The sequence below is a fragment of the Corapipo altera genome, unplaced genomic scaffold, assembly GCF_003945725.1.
Source record: "Corapipo altera isolate COAL_440 unplaced genomic scaffold, ASM394572v1 75, whole genome shotgun sequence".
NCBI classification, from domain to species: domain Eukaryota; kingdom Metazoa; phylum Chordata; class Aves; order Passeriformes; family Pipridae; genus Corapipo; species Corapipo altera.
In genome coordinates, this window is record NW_020884887.1 from 12,339,882 (window position 1) to 12,362,894 (window position 23,013).

The 23,013-nt window shown below is 46.7% G+C and overlaps 1 protein-coding gene across 4 annotated transcripts in view; it reads left to right on the forward strand.

The window, feature by feature from the left end:
* Positions 1-23,013, forward strand: part of KLHL3 (kelch like family member 3) — a 61,685-nt gene that overhangs the window by 22,403 nt on the left and 16,269 nt on the right. For all 4 annotated transcript variants that reach the window (XM_027643587.1, XM_027643588.1, XM_027643586.1 and 1 more), the window contains 5 exons: positions 1,274-1,380; positions 6,598-6,719; positions 14,516-14,678; positions 17,604-17,713; positions 22,558-22,674. In XM_027643587.1, the coding sequence (XP_027499388.1) occupies positions 1,274-1,380; positions 6,598-6,719; positions 14,516-14,678; positions 17,604-17,713; positions 22,558-22,674 (619 nt within the window). The remainder of the gene's footprint in view (positions 1-1,273; positions 1,381-6,597; positions 6,720-14,515; positions 14,679-17,603; positions 17,714-22,557; positions 22,675-23,013) is intronic.

Genomic DNA, 23,013 nt, shown 5'->3' on the forward strand with positions numbered 1-23,013 from the left:
ACTCCAAAGAGGAATTGAGCAGAGCACCTTTTGCATAAGCTGAAGGATATGAGGAAGCTTCCATTAAGAGGCTCACAAAGAGCTCCCCTCATTGCCCTTACCCCTTCCAAACTGGGGTGAACATAAAGTACAGACTACCAGTTCCTACTTTCTTCCTGTTTTCCAACTTTAACCCTCTGTTTCACAGCTGTTTTGTTCACATATTTCAATATATGGATAAGAAGAGGCATACCTAGTCCATTACAAACTCTGTGTATGTTTATTTGATAATGTGGTTTCCTAAAGACAAAGTTCAGTGTGGAGATAAGCATTTCTGAAGAGAAGGCAACATCTAGATTTACAGACACTGATCCTTTTTCAGGCTTGGCATTTGAAAAGAACACCCCTAGTTTGCATTTGTATGCTTAAGCATCTTAAACCAACTTATTGGGAGGCTGAGCACTTCTTGCTGTCGGCATCTGCGAAGCTCTGTGCAAACATTAACTAATGAATCCTCAAAGGAGGGATGTGGGGCGAGTAGAAAAGGTCACTCCTTAATGAAGTGACTTTTCCAAAGCTGTACAATGAGTCAGTGGGGGAGCTTAGAAGGTTTTTTTTTTTGTTTCTGTCTGGGACCTGGTTCTTTATCCTAGTGACTCTTAATCCCAGACTAATTCCTGAGGTAAAGGAAGTCCTCATGCCCATGGATAAACTCCAGTGATTGACACCTCCTCTCTGGCAGATATCTGAGGCAACCTCTCTGTTCATCAATGCCAGGACATGTTTTGGTGGTCACATTCTTTAGGGCCAAGCATGGAAGGAAGTACAGAAATCACTGCATTTTCCACTCTACCCTTCCCCTGTGGAAAGACCAAAGTGCTGCTGCTTTTCTTACAGATCTATTAGAGCCTGGCTTCAGGTAGTGCCCAAACTCTTAAGCTCTTCTGTGCCTTCTCCAATCCCTACATGTTTGAGAGGTGGAAGGAGCCCCTTATCCTTTATTCTTTGGGCAGTGTGTATGCCTAGTTTGACTTCCATTTTTTTTTCCTGGGAAAAGCAGAACCACAGGCAGGGCTGCAGCATCAGTAGGATTCAGGCTTTGCTTTGTAGGCAAACAGTGATGGGAGCTGTTAGCTGAAGGATTAGAGTACCTTGCAGTGGGATTTGGCAGAAGCTCAGGTGCTGTGTCTGTAGTGGTGGGTCTTCCACTTACTTTTTCAGGCTATACCGATGTAGCTTTTTGCCTGACCAGGAATTCTGAAATGACCTTTGTCTTTTCTGGTGTTTTTTCCAGCAAGAGGCTCCTCTGTGATGTGGTGATTGTGGCTGAGACTGTGGAGATGGAAGCCCACCGTGTGGTCCTGGCGGCCTGCAGCCCCTATTTCTGTGCCATGTTTACAGGTACTCTCCTTGGCACCACACACTGTTCTGGGGTTGAACAGGCCGTTGCAATCCCGAGGCCTCAGGCTGTGTCTCTGTCAGGAGCTGCAGCAAAGGCAGAGGTTTTCCTCAAGAGAGAAGTGATACAGATAGGTCTGCAGTTTGCTAAACTTCATGGATGATGCTGGTCATCCTTGACTAATTCCTTGGGGCATCTGTATGGGTGTGGCGTGCTTGTGTGGCTGTGGGGTGAGTGGGTAGCATGTGGGCCACAGTAAGGTTTACTATGGGGTTTGGCTCACTTGATTTTCTGGTTATTTTTATTCCCCTTAACAAGACCGTGGGTCATGAAAACATTATTAACATCAAGCACATGTGCAGTGCCCTAAATGTTCATGGTGCACATCAAAGAAGTAGCTGGCACAGGAGTTGTAGTTTCAAGGCTCAGCCCTGCTGATACTGATTTGGCAGTCACAGATGTTTAATCTCCCATGGCACTTTTTTTCTGCTGCCTGAAATAACACCGTTGTTCTCTCGCTCCCAGTGTGTTTTAGCAGCCCTGCTTTTTGGCAGGGTGTGTTGCTGCAGTCTGGTATGGTTTGGTAAAGGCAGAAGGGAAGAAGAGGACAAAATTCTTGCTCTGTTGGCCTGATCACTGTAGCAGGTGCCTTTTGAAGGCTGTGCCCAGGCAGGGCAGCAAAGAAAGCCATGCCAATGCTGAGGCAGGAGAGTGACCAGCTTATTTAAGTCATTCTAGTAAAATTAGTCTGGTCAGGAACTCCTTAGCTTCCTTCCTTTTCCTTGCCCTCCTCTCCAGGGTAGGAACTGACTTAACCAAATACAAAGAAAATGATTTTTACACCCCAGGGAATGGGTGTTACTGTCCCTGAACTTCAACATAAGTGAGCTACAGGGGTTTTGCCCCTGTCTCATGTTCATTTGCTTGTAGTCTAGGGCTTGCTTCTTCCTTTTAAAAGCCTTGAGATTAGACCCAGTTTAATTTGCTTTGCTGGAATCAGAACACAGCATTTCTCAGGAAGGAGCTTGTCATTTGGGAAGCTTTTTTCCCTTCTGTGATGGAGGTGGGGGGAAAACCTCAGGTGTAAACAGATGTCTGAACATGAGATGAGATGTGATACCATGGTGGCTTTATCAGTGTGGTGAGCTCAGGTGGGAGAGCATTTGTGTTTTCTAGGGCGCTGCTGCTGCACCCTGAAGTTTTTGTTGGCTGTGATGGTGAGGCAGAGGAGCAAATCCTGCTCAGAAACAGCTGTTTGTCAGGGTACCTCAAGCAGGACTTGGGAGGGCTTGTGATGCTCATTCCTGGCAAGACGTTTAGTAAAGGAAAACTCTTGGAAAAACCCTCTGATCCTTAGAGGTCATCTGAGCGGGAAGGTGGTGGTGCAGGGCTGCTCATGTTTCCATGCAGGAATTCTCTGGGCCGTGTAATCCCTCACGCTGTGAGTTAAACAGTAATCAGCTAACCATGGTCATGTGGCCTCTCGGCAGCTCCCCTGGGCTGGGTGACAGCCTGGGCAGCCTCCTGTCCCCTCCCCCTGACACATCCCCGGGGGCAGAGGGTCAGGCAGAGACCAGCTCTCCCTTTGCTTTCAGTCTGGCTAGTCCCAAATTCCTAACGTCTGGATCTCTCTCTTGCGAAGACTGAGTGCGTGATCTCCTTCCAGCTGTGTGAGGGTTCCCTCCCTGCAAAGGGACAGTTTAAAATCACAGCTCCAACATGAGTTGGTTGTCGTGACTTGATTTTTTTTGCATTGCATTTTTGCATCAGTGATGTAGCCAGTGGCTCAGGGACGGCCACACCATGGGGTGTTTGCAGGAGCTGTCTGTGCACGCTGAGTTCCCACTGGAGGAGCAGCTTTCTGGGGATGTGGGGGGCTGGAGGGATACCCCAGCAGTGCCAGCAGCCACGCTGTGAGTGAGTGATCAGCATGATGCTGTGAACAGTGGAAACCAAACTGAGACCTGCTGCTCATCCACCTTCACCTGCTGCTTGTTCTGCAGGCCCTGTCCCTGACAGCTGAGCCTGACTTTGGTGTCATGAATGACCTTGTGATGACCTTGGAGTCTTTCCTAAACCATCTTCTGTCCTCTGGTTAGGCATTCCTCTTTGAAATAGCCTTGGGAAGCCTGAAAATGGGCAGGCACATCTTCCATTCCTATCTTGCACTGCTGAAGGGGAGATGGGACCTAACACTTCCTAACTGAGTGTCTCTTTTTGTACTGGCTTTCCAGAGCATTTTGGATGGTGTCTGGTCCTCATTGGCACCATTCTGTGGGGATAATTTAGGACAGTAATTTCTGTCCATTTAGAAGAAAACAGTCATTTCGGAAAGGGTAGCAAATACTTCAGCGATGCTTCTGGGGCTGCTACTGTGAGATACCTTTGGAACATTGGAAATGCTGAAGAGGAAGCAGGTCTCATGTGCTTTCCCTTGCAGGTCTCACGTGCTGCTTCAAGGCACTCACCCCATGTGTGAGAGGCTGTGGTTATGTTATATGTATTCTCTTGTATTCTCCTTCAGCACATCTGGGACTTAGGAAGCAGGCAAAGCTGTCTCTGTGAAAGCACTGGGAAGCCTCTCTGGAGTGCAGTGTGTAGGAGGCAGGGCAGGCTGCAGTGCTGGGTAAACATGGCACTGTGAGCTGCTGCAGTTTTGAGAGTAGTTTATCTTGTGCCAGAGCAGAGCTCTGCTCTCTCCCTGCCCTCATGAGCAGAGGGGAACAGGGAAAGCACTGCTGGGTGTTGAGCATGATGCAGAAAAGGTGTGCCTTCACGAGGGGCCATTGTCTGCAAAGTCTGTCCTCGGAAGAGGGTCTGCTTGGAGCCACTCTGCCTGTTTTACCTGCCTTTGCTCCCCCTTGTGTCTGCCTGACTCTGCCCAGCCACAGAGGTGCAGGGATGGGTCTGTGCAGCACCCTGTACAAGGCAGCCCTTTGTCACTACAGCCCTTAGGGATGAGAGATGATGGTAGTGCTCTGAGTTATTCTGTAACTGAGGTGTCAGGTAAGGCTTGAGCCTGACTTACGAGAGAGACATCCTGGGAGTTGGGGTTTGTGGGATTTTTTTTCCTGAGGAGATGTAGGGTGGGATGCCTTCATTGACCCGCCGTTGGCTGCCCACAGCTGTGCCCCACAGGCTGCATTTGCCCTGGCTCCATGCTGGCCTGCTCCTGGTCTGCACCAACCCCTGCCTTGGTTCACTCGTGGTGTCTCCATGTTCTTCCTCACTCCACAGCACTAGAGACGTGTCCACCCTCTGACAAGTGGGAGGAACTCCATCGCTCCAAGGTGGATCCCACCCGATGTGGGGCCCAGCATGTGAGACTCCCCCCTCACGGTGCCTGGGCTGGCAGGAGCAGAGGCAGCGGAGGCTGTTGGTATGCAGGGCTGGCAGCTTGCTGGTGGGTGTGGAAGCCCACACAGCTTTTATTTTTGTTGCCTGTGTCACATGAACACCACAAGGACAGATGATGTTATCAGCTTGGTCCCTCCAAGCTATTTCTGCATCGATCCCTGGGTGTGCAAGCCTGAGCCTCTTCTCTGCACTGTGGGTCCCACAGGGCTGCTCTGCTCCTCCTCTCTGTGCTGGGGGGGCTTGGGGGGTGCTCCTTGCAGGCACCTCCAGCACCACAAGGCTGGTGGGGACTGGCCTGTTCTTAGAAGCCCCCTCTCATCTCTGGAGACGTCTGGGATGTTTTTGGGGGAGGAAGTGTGTGAAGATGACATTTTGTCAATTAAAAAGTCCTGCCTGCTTTGAAGGCCTCCCAAATGTAGGTCACTTATCCCTTTGTACTTGTACATTTATATTCATGGGCTTCTCTGAATAACACTTTATTATTTAATTTTAAAAATTGAATTTGGGGCAAGTATTATTTCACTTCTTGGGGCCTTTGACTCTTCTAACACTTATGGTCTCACCCCACTCCTGTTATTTACCTGCTTATTGGCATAAATGAAGTCAGCAAAGTTCAATTTGCAGGATCCAGGTATTGCTCAAGCTTGGACTCCCCTTTAACACCTGACTCTGTGCACTTGATGTGCCCAGCCACATCTTGTCAAACACTGCACAGAGGTGTAGGCTCTAATTACTTCTCCTATAGGCTGCAGGAAATATTTTCCCACTTAATCCCACAGCAGAACTGAGTCACCGGATTTCTGAGTGGTGATTATTCGTGCCCAGGTTTAAGAACTGACATTTTGTCATGCTTTCCTTTGTTTAGCTTTGTTTTTCCACCCATCATTTTCTTTCCGCTCGGGGTTTTGCCCTTTCTTTTCTGTGGCTCCTCAAGATCTTGGTGATTAAACCCCGGGTGAGGTCACGGTGTGCGTGGATGCTGGAGGGGCCCTGGGGAGCCCTTTCTCCTCCCCCCAGCATGATTTTGTTTCTCTGTCGTGCTCCTGTCACGCAGGGGGCGTGGAGGTGGGTCATGAATAGGCTCTTACACGGACACGTGGTTTTGCTTGTATATCCAGAGGGGAAATTATTCCCCTAGTTCTGCCTGGTTTTAAGTTACGGATTTGAAGGAAGGATAAAGTTTGGATCCAAATGTGTGAGGCTGGGAAAGTGAGAGGTGAGGAAATACATGTTCCTGCGTGGATGCTTTGCACAGGGTGTATCTGACGGATGGGTTACAGCAGGGAATTGAGGAGAGAAGCTGGCTGCACGCTGGGTGCTTGTTTTCCTGAGCAGGTTTCAGCTTCTTCCTAAAGAAAGAGGGTAACACTGCATTGCTTTTACTGTGGGGTGTATCACAAAACACCCTAATGCAGCTGTTGCAACATACTCATCTACCCATATGTATATATATTAAAAAAATTAAAAATACAATAAATATATAAAAAAGGTCTTCCTAAGACTTGTCCACAATCTCTTTGAGTCTGTCTCTGTACTGTTGAGGGACATACTGGTTTTTTTTTTTTTTTTTTTTTTAACCTCTATATTTGTTTGAATGCAGGAGACCCACAGCACGTTCTTTTCTGTCAAGAAATTAAGTTTGTTGCATTTATTGACTTATTTTTTTTTACATTAGTGTCCTCAATGTTAAGTTGTTTTTTAGCTGGCATTAGGAGGCTTCTGGGAATCTCCCTGGTTGTTCTTCAATGGCCAGGGATAGTGCCAGGCAGTCTTGTAGTCAGACAGCAGGAGAATGTGCTGGATGTGTGGGGAGCAAGGTTCTGCAGAGCAAACTGTAACTGTCCTTTTGAACTGAATTTCAGGAGATATGTCTGAAAGTAAGGCCAAGAAGATTGAGATAAAAGACGTCGATGGTCAGACCCTGAGGAAGCTGATTGATTACATCTACACCGCTGAGATTGAGGTCACGGAGGAGAATGTGCAGGTAGGTCTGGTCCAGCACTGCCCATGGAGAACTGAGTGAAAAGCTTGGAACTCAAAGGCACAGGTCCTTTTGGGGGTGAGGGATCTCCTCAGGCTGCAGAAAATAAAAGGTTGAGCTTGAAAAAAGCTACTTCCAGCCTCTTGAGTCTTGAGGCACTTTAGTGTTTTCCCTGCACTTAAGTCATGTTGCATTTAGCTTTTGTGTTGGGCTCTTATAACAAGAGCAGGCATTTGCCTTCCAAGAAGCTGTGCTGACTTGTGGGTCAGTCTGTCGAAGGTCAGAATAGACTCAAACAAGCAGTGAGTTTTAAGGCCAGGGCAGGGGAATCTGGCTGTTAGTTTTTAAATTCTTCTGGGTAGTTTGAGTTGTTTGGCAGAGCTTTGAGTGGAATATATTGTTCAAATGAGGCCATTCTTCCTTTTTATTTTTGTGTGTGCACTCTGTCTTGAATTTCTGTGAGGTCAATATTTGCCCAAGAGTGGAAAGAGTAATTGAAAGGCAGCCTAGAGATAAAGCAGGGTGCTCAGGAAGAGAGTGTTTTGCCGTGTCACGTTGCTGTGGCTGCTGGTCAAGCTCTTTCTTTGACTCTACTTGCATTTGTGGTCAGAAAAAGGCTCTGCACTCAGGCACTGATTTCTGGAAGGGATGCTGGGAGCTTGTGTGTGGATGTGCTTTTTGGTCAGTCTCTGTTTTTGTTTGCAAGGGGCAGTTTGAGCCCCTTGTCCTCCTCTCTGTGACCTGGACATAGGTCAGGGTAACAAGTCTGTCCATGATGCTGGAAAGAAAGGGGCAGTGCTGCTGTGTGCATTCTGTTGACCTAATTAACATGGCAAAATTAAACTGGTTCTGCCTGAAATGAGGTTCTTGCTGTGAGCTCTTCTGCTCCAGTCCCTCAGGGACAGTGCAGGTTCTTGCTGACCAGTTGCTCCTGAAAACCCCTGAGCTGTGCCCACTTTGCAGTCTAAGCCTTTGCCATGCTTCGTGACCCAAGTCTGTGGGGGCCTTTTCTTGCCCCTTCTGCCCTCCACTTTTACAAACTTGACTTTCTGGTGTGCTCCCAACCTGGCAGTTGTCACACTGGCAGGAGTGTGGAGCCTGGTTGTCCTACAGGACCATCAGCGAGGAGACCTTCAGGTTGTCACTGCAGCAAAGGACTGAGACTCAAACCCAGCTGTGGGTGGCTTGGACTGGCTGTCTGCTGTGTGACCCACACTTAGGGGCTCTGTATAGTCAGGGTCATCAGCAGCTGACATACAACATTACTCAGTGGGGAACTGGGGTGGAGCTCCTTGGACCTCTGGGATCTCCCACTGAGGAAGGAAAAACGACATTTACATGCTCTCAGGCTGGTCCCTTCTTCTGTGGGAAATATGAAGGCCAAATGCATGTGCTTTCTGAAATGTGTGCTTTCCTTCCATGCTGCTGCTTGTTGGGTGGCTCAGAAGCACCCACTCAGCATGTGGGATGTGTGGAGCTCGGGATACCATCTGGTCCCAGCCAGCCTGCCTTGAATGGAGCTTGGGAAGGGCCTGTGCCTGCTCTGGCTGCGTTCCCAGGGGAGCAGTTTGGTGCTCCAGCTGCACCTGTGTGTAAGCAGGGCTGTGGGAGCTGGAGCAGGCTGGAGAGCTGGCTCTGTCCTGCTCTGCCTGGGCCTGACCAGGAGGTCTGGGAAAAGTCCAGGTGTTCCCTTTTCCTAGCAACTGGAAAGCTGTCTTTCTTAGTAAAACCTAACCAAAGCCTGCCTTCTGTGGCCTAGGGATTACAAGGAGTTAAAGTAAGCTCCCTGTCTGTATTTTGGCTTTCATCTCTTAGACAGCAAGATAAAAAAACATAAGTTTTGAATACTAAGGTTTGGGCATGGTGTTTTTTCTGAGTCTATTAAACCAGGTCCTTTTACTGCAGGATTTATTTCAATAACCACTCTGTGAATAACTCTTTAGGCTAGAGGTAAATTAATTCACAGGAGCTAAAAAATGAAGCTGTTCTACTGCAAGATTAACTGACTAGTTTAAATTTTATTATGTTTAAAATGTTCATGCTGAAAATGTTTTATGGAATTTATCATAATTTTGTGATGAAACCAACAGAAATAGATCCTGTCTCTGGGTGTTTTGCTCTGAACAAAAGGCTATAAACAGGTTAATATTCACCTGCGGCCAAAAGAAGAAAAGTTTACAGAAATGGATATTTATTGGAAAGTTTCACATCAGTGAAGGCAGAAAACATGAACAAAAATTAAGCTCTTTGCAGTCTCTGGTTTGGATTAGCAGTGTCAAGCTTGGGAGGAAGGTTTGGTCCCTTGCATCACCACACCTCCTGATGCACAGCTTTGGGTCATCCATCCATCCATCCACCCACCCAAGGACACCTCAGAAGTGCCTGTCTGTGTTGTTTCAGCAATCTTCCTTCACAGCCTTGCTTGAGCACAGTGAGACTTTCTCTTTTCCCAGCAGGTATCTCCTGAGGTCTGTTATTGCCATGCCATGCACTCTGATTCTCTAGCAGGGCAAAGTTGCTTTTTTAAAGGAGTTTTTCAGACTTCCTGAGTAGGTGGAAGAAGCAATTTCTGGGTATAGGTGCCAGGTAATTTCACTGTAGAAACTAGCAAAAATAAAAAGATTGCTCAATGGCATTAACTGAGCAGATGCAGCCAAGCTACCAAAACTTGTGAATAAATGAAAAGACACGATCTTTTCAGTGAGCAAAATAAGATGAGAGCAGAATAGAAACGAGAAGAAAATGAGCAGCAAAGGTACCATGCAGTGCAGGAATGAATGCTCCCAAGCGTGCTCGAATGCTGAGCAGTGCCTGGCACTTCACAACAAGAAGCCTTTTTACAGTATTTTTGTTACTTCTTTTCTAATAGAAACCTGTATTTTTTTTATTTTTTTTTTTTTTTGCTTTTATAGGCCTGGTATGAGTTCAGGAAGTGAGACTCCCTTTTTTCTAAGCTTGTATTTCTGTAGCTGATTGTACAATGAAATGACACAGTGCTTTTTGTTTTGTTTTTCGTGTGAGGAAGGATGTGTGTACAAGGGGCCAAGCCTTTACAGTCAGTTCCAGTCATCATCTATGTAGTGAGTTCCTGGGGGGGGAGGTTCATCCAATTTCTCCTCAAGATTATGTCCCAAATGTGCAGCCAAAGGGGATTTTCAGCCACCTAAGCTCTATGAAGGAGAGCACTGAGCCCATGTGGAGGGAATAGTCTTTTCTAACCCTGCTGAGGGCATGTAGGTGAGAACTGCCCCAGCAAATGCAATCCTGCTTTATCTACTGGACCTTCATTCTTAGAGGGAGATTGCAAGGCAGTGTAGATGAAGCAGTAGGAGGGCTCAGGGATGATGGATGACAAAGAATCTTCTGTGCTGAGCACCATTTTACCTCTGAAAATGCATTTGGGATTTAACCTCCCACTTGTTTGGAAGGCATGGAGCAGAGAGAGAACTTCTGTCTTTATTGCAGTCATGTTGTTATTTCAGCAAAACCCACACTGGGATTTCTGTCCCCACTGCCTTCTGTTGTTCCTCTTCTATTACTCCCCACATCAGGGTTGGTTGTAAAGATTCATATGCATGACATACAGATCTCATTCATTTGAAGGTGGAGTTTGATACATTTATTTAGAAGGAAGTTGTGTCATGCAGTTTCTGTAAAAGGAAGGAAAACTAAAGTGATTTTCATGGGGAAATTCATGGAAACTCATGTGCAGCCCTGGTTGACTTGGATGGAAGACGTGTCAGAACACAGGGCCTGCTGCTCTCCACCTGTGTGGAGTAGCTGGTGGTTTTAACACTGCAATTACTTGGGTTTTTCAGTTAGGTCTTGATTTTGCAGCTGAAGTGGCTGCACTGCTGCTTTCCAACCCTCATATCAAACCTGCCAGCTCTGAGTGATGGGAGCAAAGTCCAGCAATGGAGGAGCTGAGCGTGGTGTCCTCGAACAGAGCTGAATGATGAGGAGATTTGGGAGGAGGCTCCTCATTGTCTAAGGTGGTCCTGTGAACATACCTGGACCTCTGGTTCTAGGCAGTGAATACAGTCCCTCCTCAGTGTGTCCCAGCCATCCTTAATGAAGATGACACTTCATTACTTTCAGCAGCCTGAGAATTGCCCTCCCAATTAAGAAAGTCATTATCATTCAGGCTGTAATGATTCCCTGGAAAAAGTCCTGATTAACCTGACTTCCCAATTAAACTCACGGTCGCTGTGCAGTGTTACCACATGTGAGGGGTGTCCTTGTGCACAGCCATAGTTTGAGATATGGATTGTGCAGAAAGAATGCAACCTGAAATTAGCTGTCTGAAGGAAGTAGATATTGAAACTGTCAGCTTTGCAGGCACAGTAATTGTCATACAAAATGACTTGAGAAAAGAGGAAAAAAGCTTTGCCAGGAGCTGTACTATTTCCATTTCAGAAGTGTGCTCCTGCACCTCAGCTCTCCCTACAGACTTAGGACTTCACAGCAAGGAAGGAGAGTTGTGTGGCAGATGCAGTTTTGATGATAAAGGGGTGATAAGTGGGTCAGTTCATCACCCTTCCCCCTGTTCACTCCAAAAGCTGGAATTGTAGCAGGTGCAAGCCCAGGGTGAGGCAGAGCACCTTTCAGCAATAAATCAGGGCTGTCTTCCTCCCTGCAACCAAATCTCCTTGCCATGGATTGCCCTGGAGTGCTGGGGGTCCTGGTCCATGGCAAGACTGACTCCTCTGGGTTGGGGTACCTTCCTTAGACCTATGGAAAGTCTTATAAGCTGGCTTGGCCTAATACAGAGGTGAGGAGAAACTCGTGGATGTGGCATCAGAGGACTATGCTGGGCCTGATGGAAGTGTCTCTGCATTTTTATTCTGCTGTTTAATCAAGGAACGGTGTGTCAGAAGTTGGAGAATGTAGATCAGGAGGGAAGTTGCCAGCTGCTCCCTTGTTTTCTCTCTCACCTCTATATCCCATGTCCTTCTCATGCCTGCTTCTGCCATTCCTGCTCCTGGTGAGGCTTTGTGGCTCCCTGATCCTGTCACACTTACCTCTGCCTGGGCCATTTCACCCCAGGTGGAGCATTTAAGTGGAAGCTCCGTTGTTCACCCCGTGTGCTGCCTGGGAGCAGCTGGGGAGTAATAAAGCCTAATTGCCATCCTTGCACTCAAAAGCCACATTGCACTAATGTAGTTTTATCTCCACTACTCGTGCAGTTTGGAGCAGTTCATTTAAAACTGTGTGCTTTACCTGCCGTGCAAACACAAAATCCATTAATTTCTCTGGTCACAGGTTCCCCTGAGAGGGTGCTTGGGAGCTGTCTCCCTGTTTGGGCAGATGTGCAGTCCCAGCTGTGTCCCTGGATGTGCAGCTGAGGATTATAGCCAGTACTCTTGTTTGGCTTCTAGTTTGACTGAATTGTCAAAGCTGCTTATAAGCTTTAATACATCCCCTGCCCTGGGGAAATGCTCCTTTCCCAGTTTTGCAGAGCAGGAATGGAGTAAGTTAACTTTTGGCCAAGGGTACCTGGAAGGCTGTGTCACACTAGGGAATTAACTCCAGTCTCTGCAGTCCAGCATTAATGAATAAACCTTAGAGTGACACAGAGCACTTTTGGCTGAAAGATGTTCCTTGTTTAGAGACATCAAAGGTCTGTGGAAGTAATTGCACAGGCAATGTTGTGTTGAAATTGGTACAAGTCTGCAGAGCACAGCTGGTGATCTAGATGGTTATGGTTATATCTATATATATATATATATACACACTCCCCATAGATGAGATAAATTATTTAGCAAAGCAGCCAATCTCGGTAGTAATAGCAGATAATTTTGACATAGTTTCAAGAAATGAGTGGGTTTTGATATGGAGGCAGATCTGGTACAGAAGCCAGCTTTCTGTAAATCTTTCACGGCTGTTGGAGTTCAAATACTGAGAGTGAAATCCAGACCCAAGTGAGTAACTTGCCTGGATGTTAATGGGGTTGCAGTTTGGTCCTGCTGCATGTTTAGGCAGGGCATTTCCTCTTGTTATTTCTAAAGGAAACAGACTTTGTTCTCCCGGAAATCCTTTGCTTGCTTTTCACCTTCCCTGGTAAAAACAAGATGAGTGTCGAGACGCTCAGCTGGGAAATGGGAAAGAGAAAATCCACTCATCTCTTGACAGGCTTTTTATATCCTACTTCTGAGAAGTATTGTGTGGTAATACCCCTTTCCCAAAGGCTGCAATGGTGTAAGGCTCCTTCTGCCCTGCCCTCCGAAGCCAGCACAGGGCTGTAATAGTAGTACTGGTACGTCCAGGGGCTGTCGCATGTGGTGTTAGTGATGGCAGTGAGCACCTTCTGGTTTAGAGGCAATATCCCAAACACTGGAGGTAGGCAGCCTCCCTGAATTGGCAGGTGGACATGCTGGATGGATGGGGGTGCATAGAAGAAGCTCTGTATGGTCTGTGCCCAGAGAGTTTTTGCAGGGAATCTGGCTCCTCTGCCCAAAACCCTTATGCAGCTCAGGTGCTCACATCTCGTTCAGCTAATCAGGAAATGGTCTACAGCTAGGTTTCAAAAACCTAGAATATTGCTATCTTGATTTAATCAAACCCCCAAACTAGTCTTCTGGCATGAAGAGACCTGGGCCAAAACAGACTCCCGGGTTAATTGATTTCTCTTTTTATTGTTGCCTGTTGGCGGTGGCTGCTTGGCTGCTGTTCAGCTGGGATGGAGCTGGAATGCATCTGTGGCTTAGAAAGACCTGGGGCAGGTTGTGAGTGTCCTGCCCTGATGTGGAATGGGACTGTAGTGGCAGGGACAGGGAGGGGACATCTTTATCCCTTCTGTGCCATCGAGATCCAGAGAGGTGAACGCTGTTAACCCACTTGTTTTGTTTAACAGCTGCTTGGGGTTTTTTGAGTTGGAAGTAATTTCCAGGAAATGTGTGCTCAGATGGTGAGCACAGATGCCCAGTTGGAAGGACATGTGTGAAGCAGCCAGAGCTATGAAGGGTCTGAGACAAGACACGTCTGCAGTTGCTGTTCGACATAAGAAAGGAAGTAGCTGATGTCATGGGCTGTAACGTCCCGATTGACTTTGTTTTCTACTTCCTGTCCTTCTTACTGGCCTCAAAGGTGTTTTTTTTCCAGCAGATGTCACATTCCTGATCCACTTCTGTCTCCATTTTCTGCACTTAGTTTTGGAGGGACAGAGCAGTACCTTATTTTCAGAACGAACCACAAGCATCCACAGCATTTTGTGTGAGTGGAAATGAGGGCTGTTAATTTGAATAGTTGGCCCCATCTTTCCTGGGAGTCTTGCTGTCACTAAAACCTGCTTGAGCTTCTGGGAACTTCCTCTCTTACACAGCCCTTTGGGCACCCTGCTCAGAGGCCAATATGGTTTTGTTGGAAATAAGAAAGTTCAAGGTTTTGAGGAGTGCTGGGCTGCTATGGGCTTTGAATCTGATGGCAATGCTTATAAACAGTATAAAGCTCTTCAGGGGAAAAAAACCAATAAATCTGTGGTGCAGGACCTACCTGCAGCAAAGCCAGAAATTCAGGTGCACCTGTGGTTGCTTGTGTCTTGTCCTCCCTTTACCTGCCTCGAGGTCTTGTGGGGAGAAGATGTGAGGAGAAGAGCTCCACTTTTAGCCCAGCATGGGATAGCTATTTCCATTTCTCAGAGTGTGAATGGGGATCTTCTGCATATGGATAGAGCCAAGCCTTTAACCTTCCTTCTCGTCCCCCACAGGGACCCTGAAGGGGAATTGCATCCAATGTGCGCAAGCTGTGCATCAAACACTCTTTGTTGTGCTCGCTCTAATTCCCCTTTCTTGCTTTTGCAGGTTTTGTTGCCAGCTGCTAGTTTATTGCAGCTGATGGACGTTAGGAAAAACTGCTGTGACTTCCTTCAATCCCAGCTGCATCCCACAAACTGCCTCGGCATCCGAGCCTTTGCCGACGTGCACGCCTGCTCCGAGCTGCTGCAGCAGGCCAACGCCTACGCAGGTGAGGGAGGGGAGCCCTTCTCTGGGGTCAGACCTGCTCCCAGGGGCAGCAACTTGTGTAGTCTGAGCAAGATCTGCACGTCCTGGTTGGTCACTTCATACTTCTGGTGTTAGAATGGGGAAGGGAATATTTTATTGGGTTCTAGACCTGTAACTTTCCGTCACGCCGCGAGTTGTGAAATGCGGTTTGGTCACAGGGGAGCTCCTTGTGAGGTAAAAACCCCTGATCCTGTGGATCTCAGCCCACAGAGTAGCTCCTGAGTGTGATCCCAGCAAGCTCTTTGTGTGCTTGTTCAACAGCTTAGCGTTGGCACGCTGGTGTCCTCCCCATGGACCCTGCCCTGAGGGAGCAGTAGGCAATGCTGGGGATTTCCATTCTAGGAATAAATGGAACTAGGCAAAATTAAATCTCGTGAGTGGGAGTCGGAACACTCTGCTAAAACTGCCAGGCAGTCTGAGGCTCTGATCTGTGCAGCAATGGGCACTTACCCCCAGGGTGGATAGGCTCATGTTTCCTGGAGAGTGGATGTGTTTGGTTGCAATGAGCAGGTGCAGGCAAAGGCTCCCAGCATTTCTCCTCTGCATTGTAAATATAAAGCTGTTTCAGGCAGCCCCAAGCCCTGAACTCCCCAGTACTTTCCAGTCTCCTCTGGCAGAGCTGCCCTTGACCTCTGCTCGGGAGAAACTGGTGGTTTTCTCTACTTACTTTGTTTTCCTGCTTTTCTGGTAATTTGTATGGGGATAAATACACCTGCTGTCTCCCAGGGCACCTGCTCTGTCCTGCAAAATTTTCCTTGTCAACGGTTTTGTCCTTAATTGGACCATAAGTAGGCTCAGTGGAATAAAAATGTGCCCACCGAGTCCTCCCCTATTCTCCTGCAAATAAAAGTAAAACCTTTTCAGCTACTCTGGCTGTATTATCCCCTGGAGGAAAAGGTACCCTGGAAGGAATGGTTAATTGTATAAAAGCTTGCTTGTAATATCTCATTATCCTTGCTTCCAGGCCCTGTTTAATCTTTAACCCAACAAGCAGTGCATTCACTGTATATTTATTTGGTTGTTTGGCAATTAGAAAGTCTGCTTTGTTGTTTTATTGGCCTTCATAAGTCCCAGTTAGTACAGCAGTCCATGTAATGTTAATGGAACTCCATTAATAAAAATGCCATTAAAATTCTTTTCACTATGTTGTTTATGTAACAGCCTTAAAGCAAGACAGAAGGTCCCCAAACTCAGGACTCCATGTCTGCATGAGCTCAGTTCCTTGAGAAATGCTTAGTTCTGGCCAGTGGATCCTTTCAGTAGGTGGAGGAGCCTCCTTTATGCAGGCACCAGTTACTTTATTAAAATCAGTAAATATTCTTACTTGCTTGCAACTAATAACAAGAGATCAAATATATTTCTACTGCCAGATGCAAGTCCAGAATGAATGACTATGAGATTTTGTCCAGAAGTCAGAGTGCATCCAGCTGACTGTGTGGGGAGTGTTTCCTGCCTCTTGAGTATTTAAGGCCAGAAGAGTTCATTAGATCTTATATATACTTCCAGCATAACAGAGTATTAAACTTTATCCACATACTGCTATTTTTAGTCAGAGGGTCCGTGACTGAGGAAGTCCAAGTCCAGAGTCCAGCTCTGCAGCACCAGCTTTGGTGAGGGGTCATTCAGGTGCCATCTCCAAAGAGCTCCTCTCTAGAAGATATGCCAGCTCATGTCCCTGTGGTGCTGCTTTTTGACAGGCAAAGCACTTTGCAGATGTGAGAACTCGAAGCAGATCTTGCTGCAGAGGGAGATTTTTGGATACTTGAGTCTGAACTCCTCAAAGCTGCAGGATTAGAGCTTGAAAAAAGCTGCTGCAGATAAAGTGTCTGAGCTTCATGTTTCTGTATTTCAGCCAAAGATAAATGGGACTTAGAAATGGCAGGTGAGATTAAATTGGCAGTATATGTAAGAAATGCTTGCAAAACTAAAATTGCCTGCAACTGGCTAATGACACAGTTGACCTAGAAATTATTTTTTAGGAAGTAATTCTTTCCTGTGCCTTTTGGCTCGATGTAAAGCTTGACAGATTTGATGATCCTCAGTCATAATTCTTCCAGTTTCGGATTATGATCAGTGACATGCATTTTGTTTTCAAGTGGCTCCCAGAGTTACAGCATGGAGGGATCTGGAGGCAGAAAAGGGAGAAAGAGGAACTTGTAGAGTTGTGGGCTGAAGTGAAAAGGGGAAAAGCTACTGGGGAAGGTGGGTCCTGGGGGGTTGGAGCAAGAGAAAGGGTGCATTTACACCTTTTGGGGGAAAGAAGTAAAAGGTGGAAGGAGAGGAGACCTGATCCCATGGGAGTGCATGGGATAAAGGTGCCCCTTGTCCATCTCTCCATGTAGCCCTTGCACACACAGATTCAGCTCCATGCCCTGGGATTCCTCAGTATTGGCTGCTGACCATATGCCCCAAACTGATTCATGTTAAAGGTGGGCTTCCTTGGAATATGTGCAAATACCCAAGACCCTTGTGGAGTTTTTCATCCAGGTGCTGAGCAGATCTGATGCTGTCTAACTTGTTGAAGTGGGCAAGAACTGAATCTCGAGGTGGCCAGATAATTTACTGCCTTAGGAAGGCACTCACACTTGTCTCAGTTGCCACTTCTAATCTTATTTGCCACTGGGAGACTCTTAGTGGCTTTTCAGAAACTTTGGTGTCATTTATGAAATTGTCTCCTGGGGCTCATGCTACTTGAAATAACATGAGATTTCTCTCTGCAGCTCTCTCTCTGGTTTCTGTCTGTGTTCCCCCATGCAACCACAGTGGGTTTGTCTCGGGTGCCCAGAGCTGTAATAAGAACAGTTTTCTGAATGCTGTAGTCCTTCCATTGACTGAAAACATGAATTTCATTATAATTTTCTGTTCCCTCTTTTCATTTGTTGAACAGAGCAGCACTTCCCTGAGGTGATGCTAGGAGAAGAATTTCTTAGCCTTAGTCTGGACCAGGTTTGCAGTTTAATATCAAGTGACAAGCTCACAGTCTCCTCTGAAGAAAAGGTACAGTAAATTGCATAGCAAGAGTGAATGTAAGAATGCTGGAATGTTTCTAGATCTTAAACCAGGAATGTTCTCATGAAATGCTCTTTAGGGGCCATTCTGCAACAGAGATCATGTGGAAAGGAAAATTAAAATAATGCAAATCCTAGAAACACATAAAAATGACCTTCACTTGGTTGTTCTTTGAAGGAAGTAATGATTCTCAGATCTATATCACTTCCAAAGGCCTGGAGGTCAGAACAAAATACCTTTCCTCCCTGGAAAACTAGAAAACTCCCATATGCTGTTGTGTAAAGCACTCATTACCTGCTGCAAAACCTCAGAGAAGGTGAATTTCATTAAGCCAGAGAGGGGTATTGGCTTCTGTTGCATGTTGGGTGGAACAACAAAAGGAGATCTGCAACTAAAAGGAAGGAAGGAAGGAAACGTTTTCTAACATCATCAGTGTTTTTAATGGAAGAGGCAGGAAAAAGACACTGGCTGATACTGTTTTGTGGTTGAAATGTTCAGCACATCTTGTATAGTCTGGAGTCCTGGGGAGGAGGATGACTAAAGGTTTTAGTGCTTGGTGAGCTCCAGATCCAGCCTTTCTCTGGTGTGAGCTTCTTGTATGACCTGCTGCAGGTTTCTGGGGACAGGTATGTGCCTTGAGTCCTTCAGCTCACCCCAGAATTGTCACTGTGGGGAGGTTGTAGAACCACTGAGTCATTAAGGTTGGAAAAGGCCTTTAAGACTGTTGAGTCCAACCACTAACCCAGCACTGCCAGGTCCACCACTAAACCATGTCCTTAGATGTAAATGGTCACTTGTGGGAGGCCACGGGAGAGCTAGAGGATGATGTGGTTTGTAACTTCAGGACCCTTGTTTGGGTGGGACAAGGATGGACCTGGGCTTGTTGGTGCTGCTGCTCAGGCTGCACATGCAGGCGTGTGCTCTCCTCCTGCTGAGCCCCTCTGGGCTGCAAACACACAGGTGCTGGGGCACAAAGAGTGGTAAAACTTCCCAGAAAACCTGCACCACGTGAGGTAGGGACACAGGGATGCTCTGTTCAGATGCTGAGCCTGCAAACTCAGAGGCTCCGTGGGGTGCTCAGAGGTGACACACAGGCAGGGCCAGAGAGAGCAAAAACCAACGGGTACCAACTCACAGCAGAAAGGCTCTGCATGAGCCCAGCAGCCTGCAAAGGGAAGTGCAAGTTTAGTAACCAATTTTTTCCAGTCCTGTGCAGCATTGTTAAAAAGCTTTTATTGGCCTTGTGCCCAGAGGAATCAAAGTGCTCCCTCCCTCATCTGAGCTTTGTGCAATCAAACCCAGTATTTCTTTGGCTGATTGTAAAAGTTGAGGACGCAGGGCAGTGGAAGGAAACGTAAGCATGAGCTGTACGTTCAAAACAACAGATCTGAATAACAGGAGAGAGGCAGAAAATGAGAATGGAACATAAACATGAAATGTTCTGGAGTCCAGAGAAGTGCTGGAAATTGAGGACAGGCTCATAGGCTGCTGTTCCATGTTAACTTTATGACAGACAAGCCATTTTCCTCACCTATATTCTTCCTATTTGCTAATGCTTGAGATATATATTATAAAAAAAAATATACATGAAAGTATGTGCAAGTGTGTGTGTATGCCAGTCTGTACATACACATATGTATCTATGTGCACAGGTGATGGAGAGAGAACTACTTGGAAGCAACAAGATGTTATTTAAGTAGGCAAATAGTTCAAACGTCTGAGAGCTGAATTGTCACAGCCAGATTTCACAAGAGGTTTTCCTGTTCCTGTTCTCACTGTGTCTCATACATAGACTGCAACCTGGCATCCAGAGTGTTGCCATCCCTGGGTCACTGGGAAGTGTTAGAGCGAGTCCTGCCAGGACCAGGGAGGGAGTGTTACCCTTGGAATGCCCCGGGGTACGTGTGCTGTGCCCAGGACCTTGTGTGCTCTCCCCTTCCTCTGCCACCCCCCAGCTGATACCAATTGGCCCAATAAAATATATTTTTGTCTCCACAAATTTGGCTTACTTTTACCCCTAGGCCATCAGGACTACAAAAATTGAGTGCTAGCACAGAAATCTATTTTATTTGCAAAATGATGACAGAATTTCCCTGTCATTCAAAGATTCTCCTCCTTCCTTTCCTCTCCCCCTTGTTGTACCAGCCTCTGAACTTGTACAGGCTTTTCAGCACAGGGCAAAGGTTTATTTTGACCCCTGCCTGCTCTTTTTGATATAGCTGAGTACTTGGAAGATGGTTTTATTAATGTTTTCTAATTGGTTCTTTAATTATGACACTGTTTGCAAGCTAAAAAATCCCTGTAAAAATCATGTTTATTTGCTTTTACTAAAGATGTGTGAAATGGAGGGGCTTTCAGGCCTTGAGAGTGGGTTCCTGCCAGCTCACAGCAGTGGCTAAAGAAGTTTTTAAGAGGATTGGGACTTTTGGATTGTGGATTCTACACAGAGTGCAGTAACTGACTCTTTGTCTCATGTTGCTGACATGCAGCAGAAGCTGATGCATGGTCTGACTCCTGGGAGTCTCTGATAACTGGATTTTTGGCTGAAGAGACTGAGAAAACATCTGGGCTGGCTCTTTCCGTAGGTGGTGTGAGGAGAGGGGATATTCCAGGATTTTACCCTTCTGCTCCATAGAGTTGGAAATTTACTTCTCCCAGGTTTGGTACGGCTCCTACAGCCAGGCAGGTGCCAGCTGCTACCTCAGCTCCAAATCAAGCTGTGTGGGTAAAACTGCTTTTGGTCCATCCCACCTGGCAGCAGGATCCTGGATCCTGGGGGAGCAGCAGCAGCTGCTTGGGGTCTGCAGTGGGCACGGCACATGGAGGGAGGGCACAGCAGTGCTGGAAACAGATGTGGCCTTTAAATAGAGATATTGCTGTCTTGGATTAAGTTTTTTTCCCCCTTCTCAAAAAATTAGGAGTCAGAGCCAACGGAAGGTGCCAGAATCTGATTTTTTTTTTTTTTAATGCCGTTATTTTTAGAGTAGGCACAGCAGGGAAGCATTGGTGTTTGTCTAACTCAGGAATGGTCTCCAGTTAATTTCTGGTGACATTTGCCTCACCTTCCTTTAGACTTGTTCAGTGTCATCTTGTCCAGATGGGCTGTCCCAGCCCTGTGACCTGTCCTGTAGCTCAGCCTTAGTGCAGAAGAGGTTAATGAAAAGCCTGTTTGTCGGCTAAACATTTGCTTTATCCTCCTTCCACAGTCATTTGCAATTAAAAAGATCTCACAACAACCCAGTTTCTACTTTAAAGGCCTCATAGCTGAAGTTAAATTGTTTGTTTGCTTATTTATTTTAATTTTAAAATGCTTAAAGGCTCTGCAGTAGTTATTCTCCTCAGCATTTGCTGGGGTTTGATTACACGGCTCCCTGTTGTGTTGCTTAAATCCTCATCGAAGTGTCCTGAATTCCAAACAGTTCAGCAGGAGCTCTGTTGGCACAGGAAATGAGGCTGGTGCTTTACTGCTCTTTAAAAATATATAGTTTAGCCCAAGAGGAAGAAACCCCTTTCTGCTCTGCCTGTTCTTCGTGGGGAGGATGTGTCTGCCAGGACCTCCTGTTTGCCAGCAACAATAGGGGGCTGAGAGATGGTGCCCTCGGTTCTGGTTGATTTAGTCAAATTAGTGACCTTGGACCAAACAAAACGGTTTCTTGGGAAGTGGTGGGAGGGACGGAAAGAAAGAAAAAAATTATCTGTGCAAATTGGCCTGACCAGTTGGTGACCCCGGAGGGAAGCTGAAACCAAGGGCACTTGCCCAATGTGCTGGGATGAAAGGCCAGTGATGCTTTTTTGGGAAAAAAAGATAGGGTCTGTGGGAAGGAGCTCTGTTCAGCCCCCTGGGCAGTGAGAGCACTTGGGGAATGTTGTCTTAGATCTGAGTTATGGATCAGAATTTAATTCTGCCTCTGTGGGGAAACTCCACTGCAGTGATCCAGATCCTGCTGTGCGGCATCTGAGACTGCACCAACCCCTCTCCCTGCCTTGCTGGGTTGTTCAGAGAGCCTTCCCCACTCCTGATGACATTTTTAGGCCTTTCTTCTGCGAGTGAGGCTCACAGTTATATAAGCACATGCATATTCATACCGGAGCCCACATAGGACGCTTCTGCCTGTGTGTTGCAGGGCTCTGCTGGCGCCTGCCCATGGGCTGTTTGTGAGCACTTCGTCACGGAGTCCAGGTCTGGATGCTTATCTGAACCAGTTGGATCTGGAAGTACAACTAGAATTTGGTTCAGAGCAGAAGCCCAGTGTGCTCTTGTTTTCCAGCTGGAGTATCCGAGTATTTTTAGCAGTGAAGTGCACGCGGTGCAGAGCTTCCGTGGCTGCAGGCAGGGCTTGTCCTGGGTGTGTGGGGAACTTGTCCTCAAGACTTCTTGGTTTCTGGGGTGGAACTGGTGCAGTGATTAAATACGAGTGTAGTGACTTACTGCCAGGCTCCTTGGGGAGGGAGATCTCTGTTATCAGGAGTAATTGTTGTGGCTGATTTCATGAATAATGTCCAGTGCAAATGTCAGCAGGCTCATTAAGTTTCCTGGCTGCCTTCCAGTCCTAATGTCCAAGAGGTATATGATTGTCCTGGACATGCACTTAGCTTTGGGAGTGATACAGCACATCTAGATGGGAAGCTGCTTGTTAATATGCATGGTCAGCTCAGCTCTTTGCTATGGTAGTGCTTGTGCTCTGTGCACAGTCACGACTCTTTCATCTGTTTGATAGAGATCTTGCACCTCCGTCCTTCCATGCTGTAAAATCACAGTGCTTCTGATTTTGGGTAGGTGACTGTGCAAGCCAGTTCTCTCTTCCCCGTTTAATTGTACTTTATCTGTGTAGGTGTTTGAAGCAGTTATCTCTTGGATAAATTATGAGAAGGAATCTCGCTTGGAGCACATGGCTAAACTGATGGAGCATGTTCGCCTGCCCCTTTTGCCCAGAGATTACCTGGTACAGGTTAGTCTGCAAATAAGTCCTCAGTAATTGCACTTAATCTGCTGGTAGCTCCCTAATCAATGGCTTGGCTGTTTGTGTCTGAGATGGGTAATTTGGTGTGTTGCTGAGTCTGTAAACAGAGGAATTAAAGCAAAAACTGAGTGGACTCTGAAATCAATGCTCTCAGTCAGAAACCTTCTTGTAAACGCTTCTGGGGGAAGCATTGAGCAGGTACTGTCTTGTGATTTTTCACCCGAGAAATACCCAGGTGGTGGTGTTACAGGCTTGTGCAGGTTTTTTTTTCCCCTCATGCACAGGTAAATTTAGCTTTACGTGTGATAATTTTGGCTGAAGGTGTGT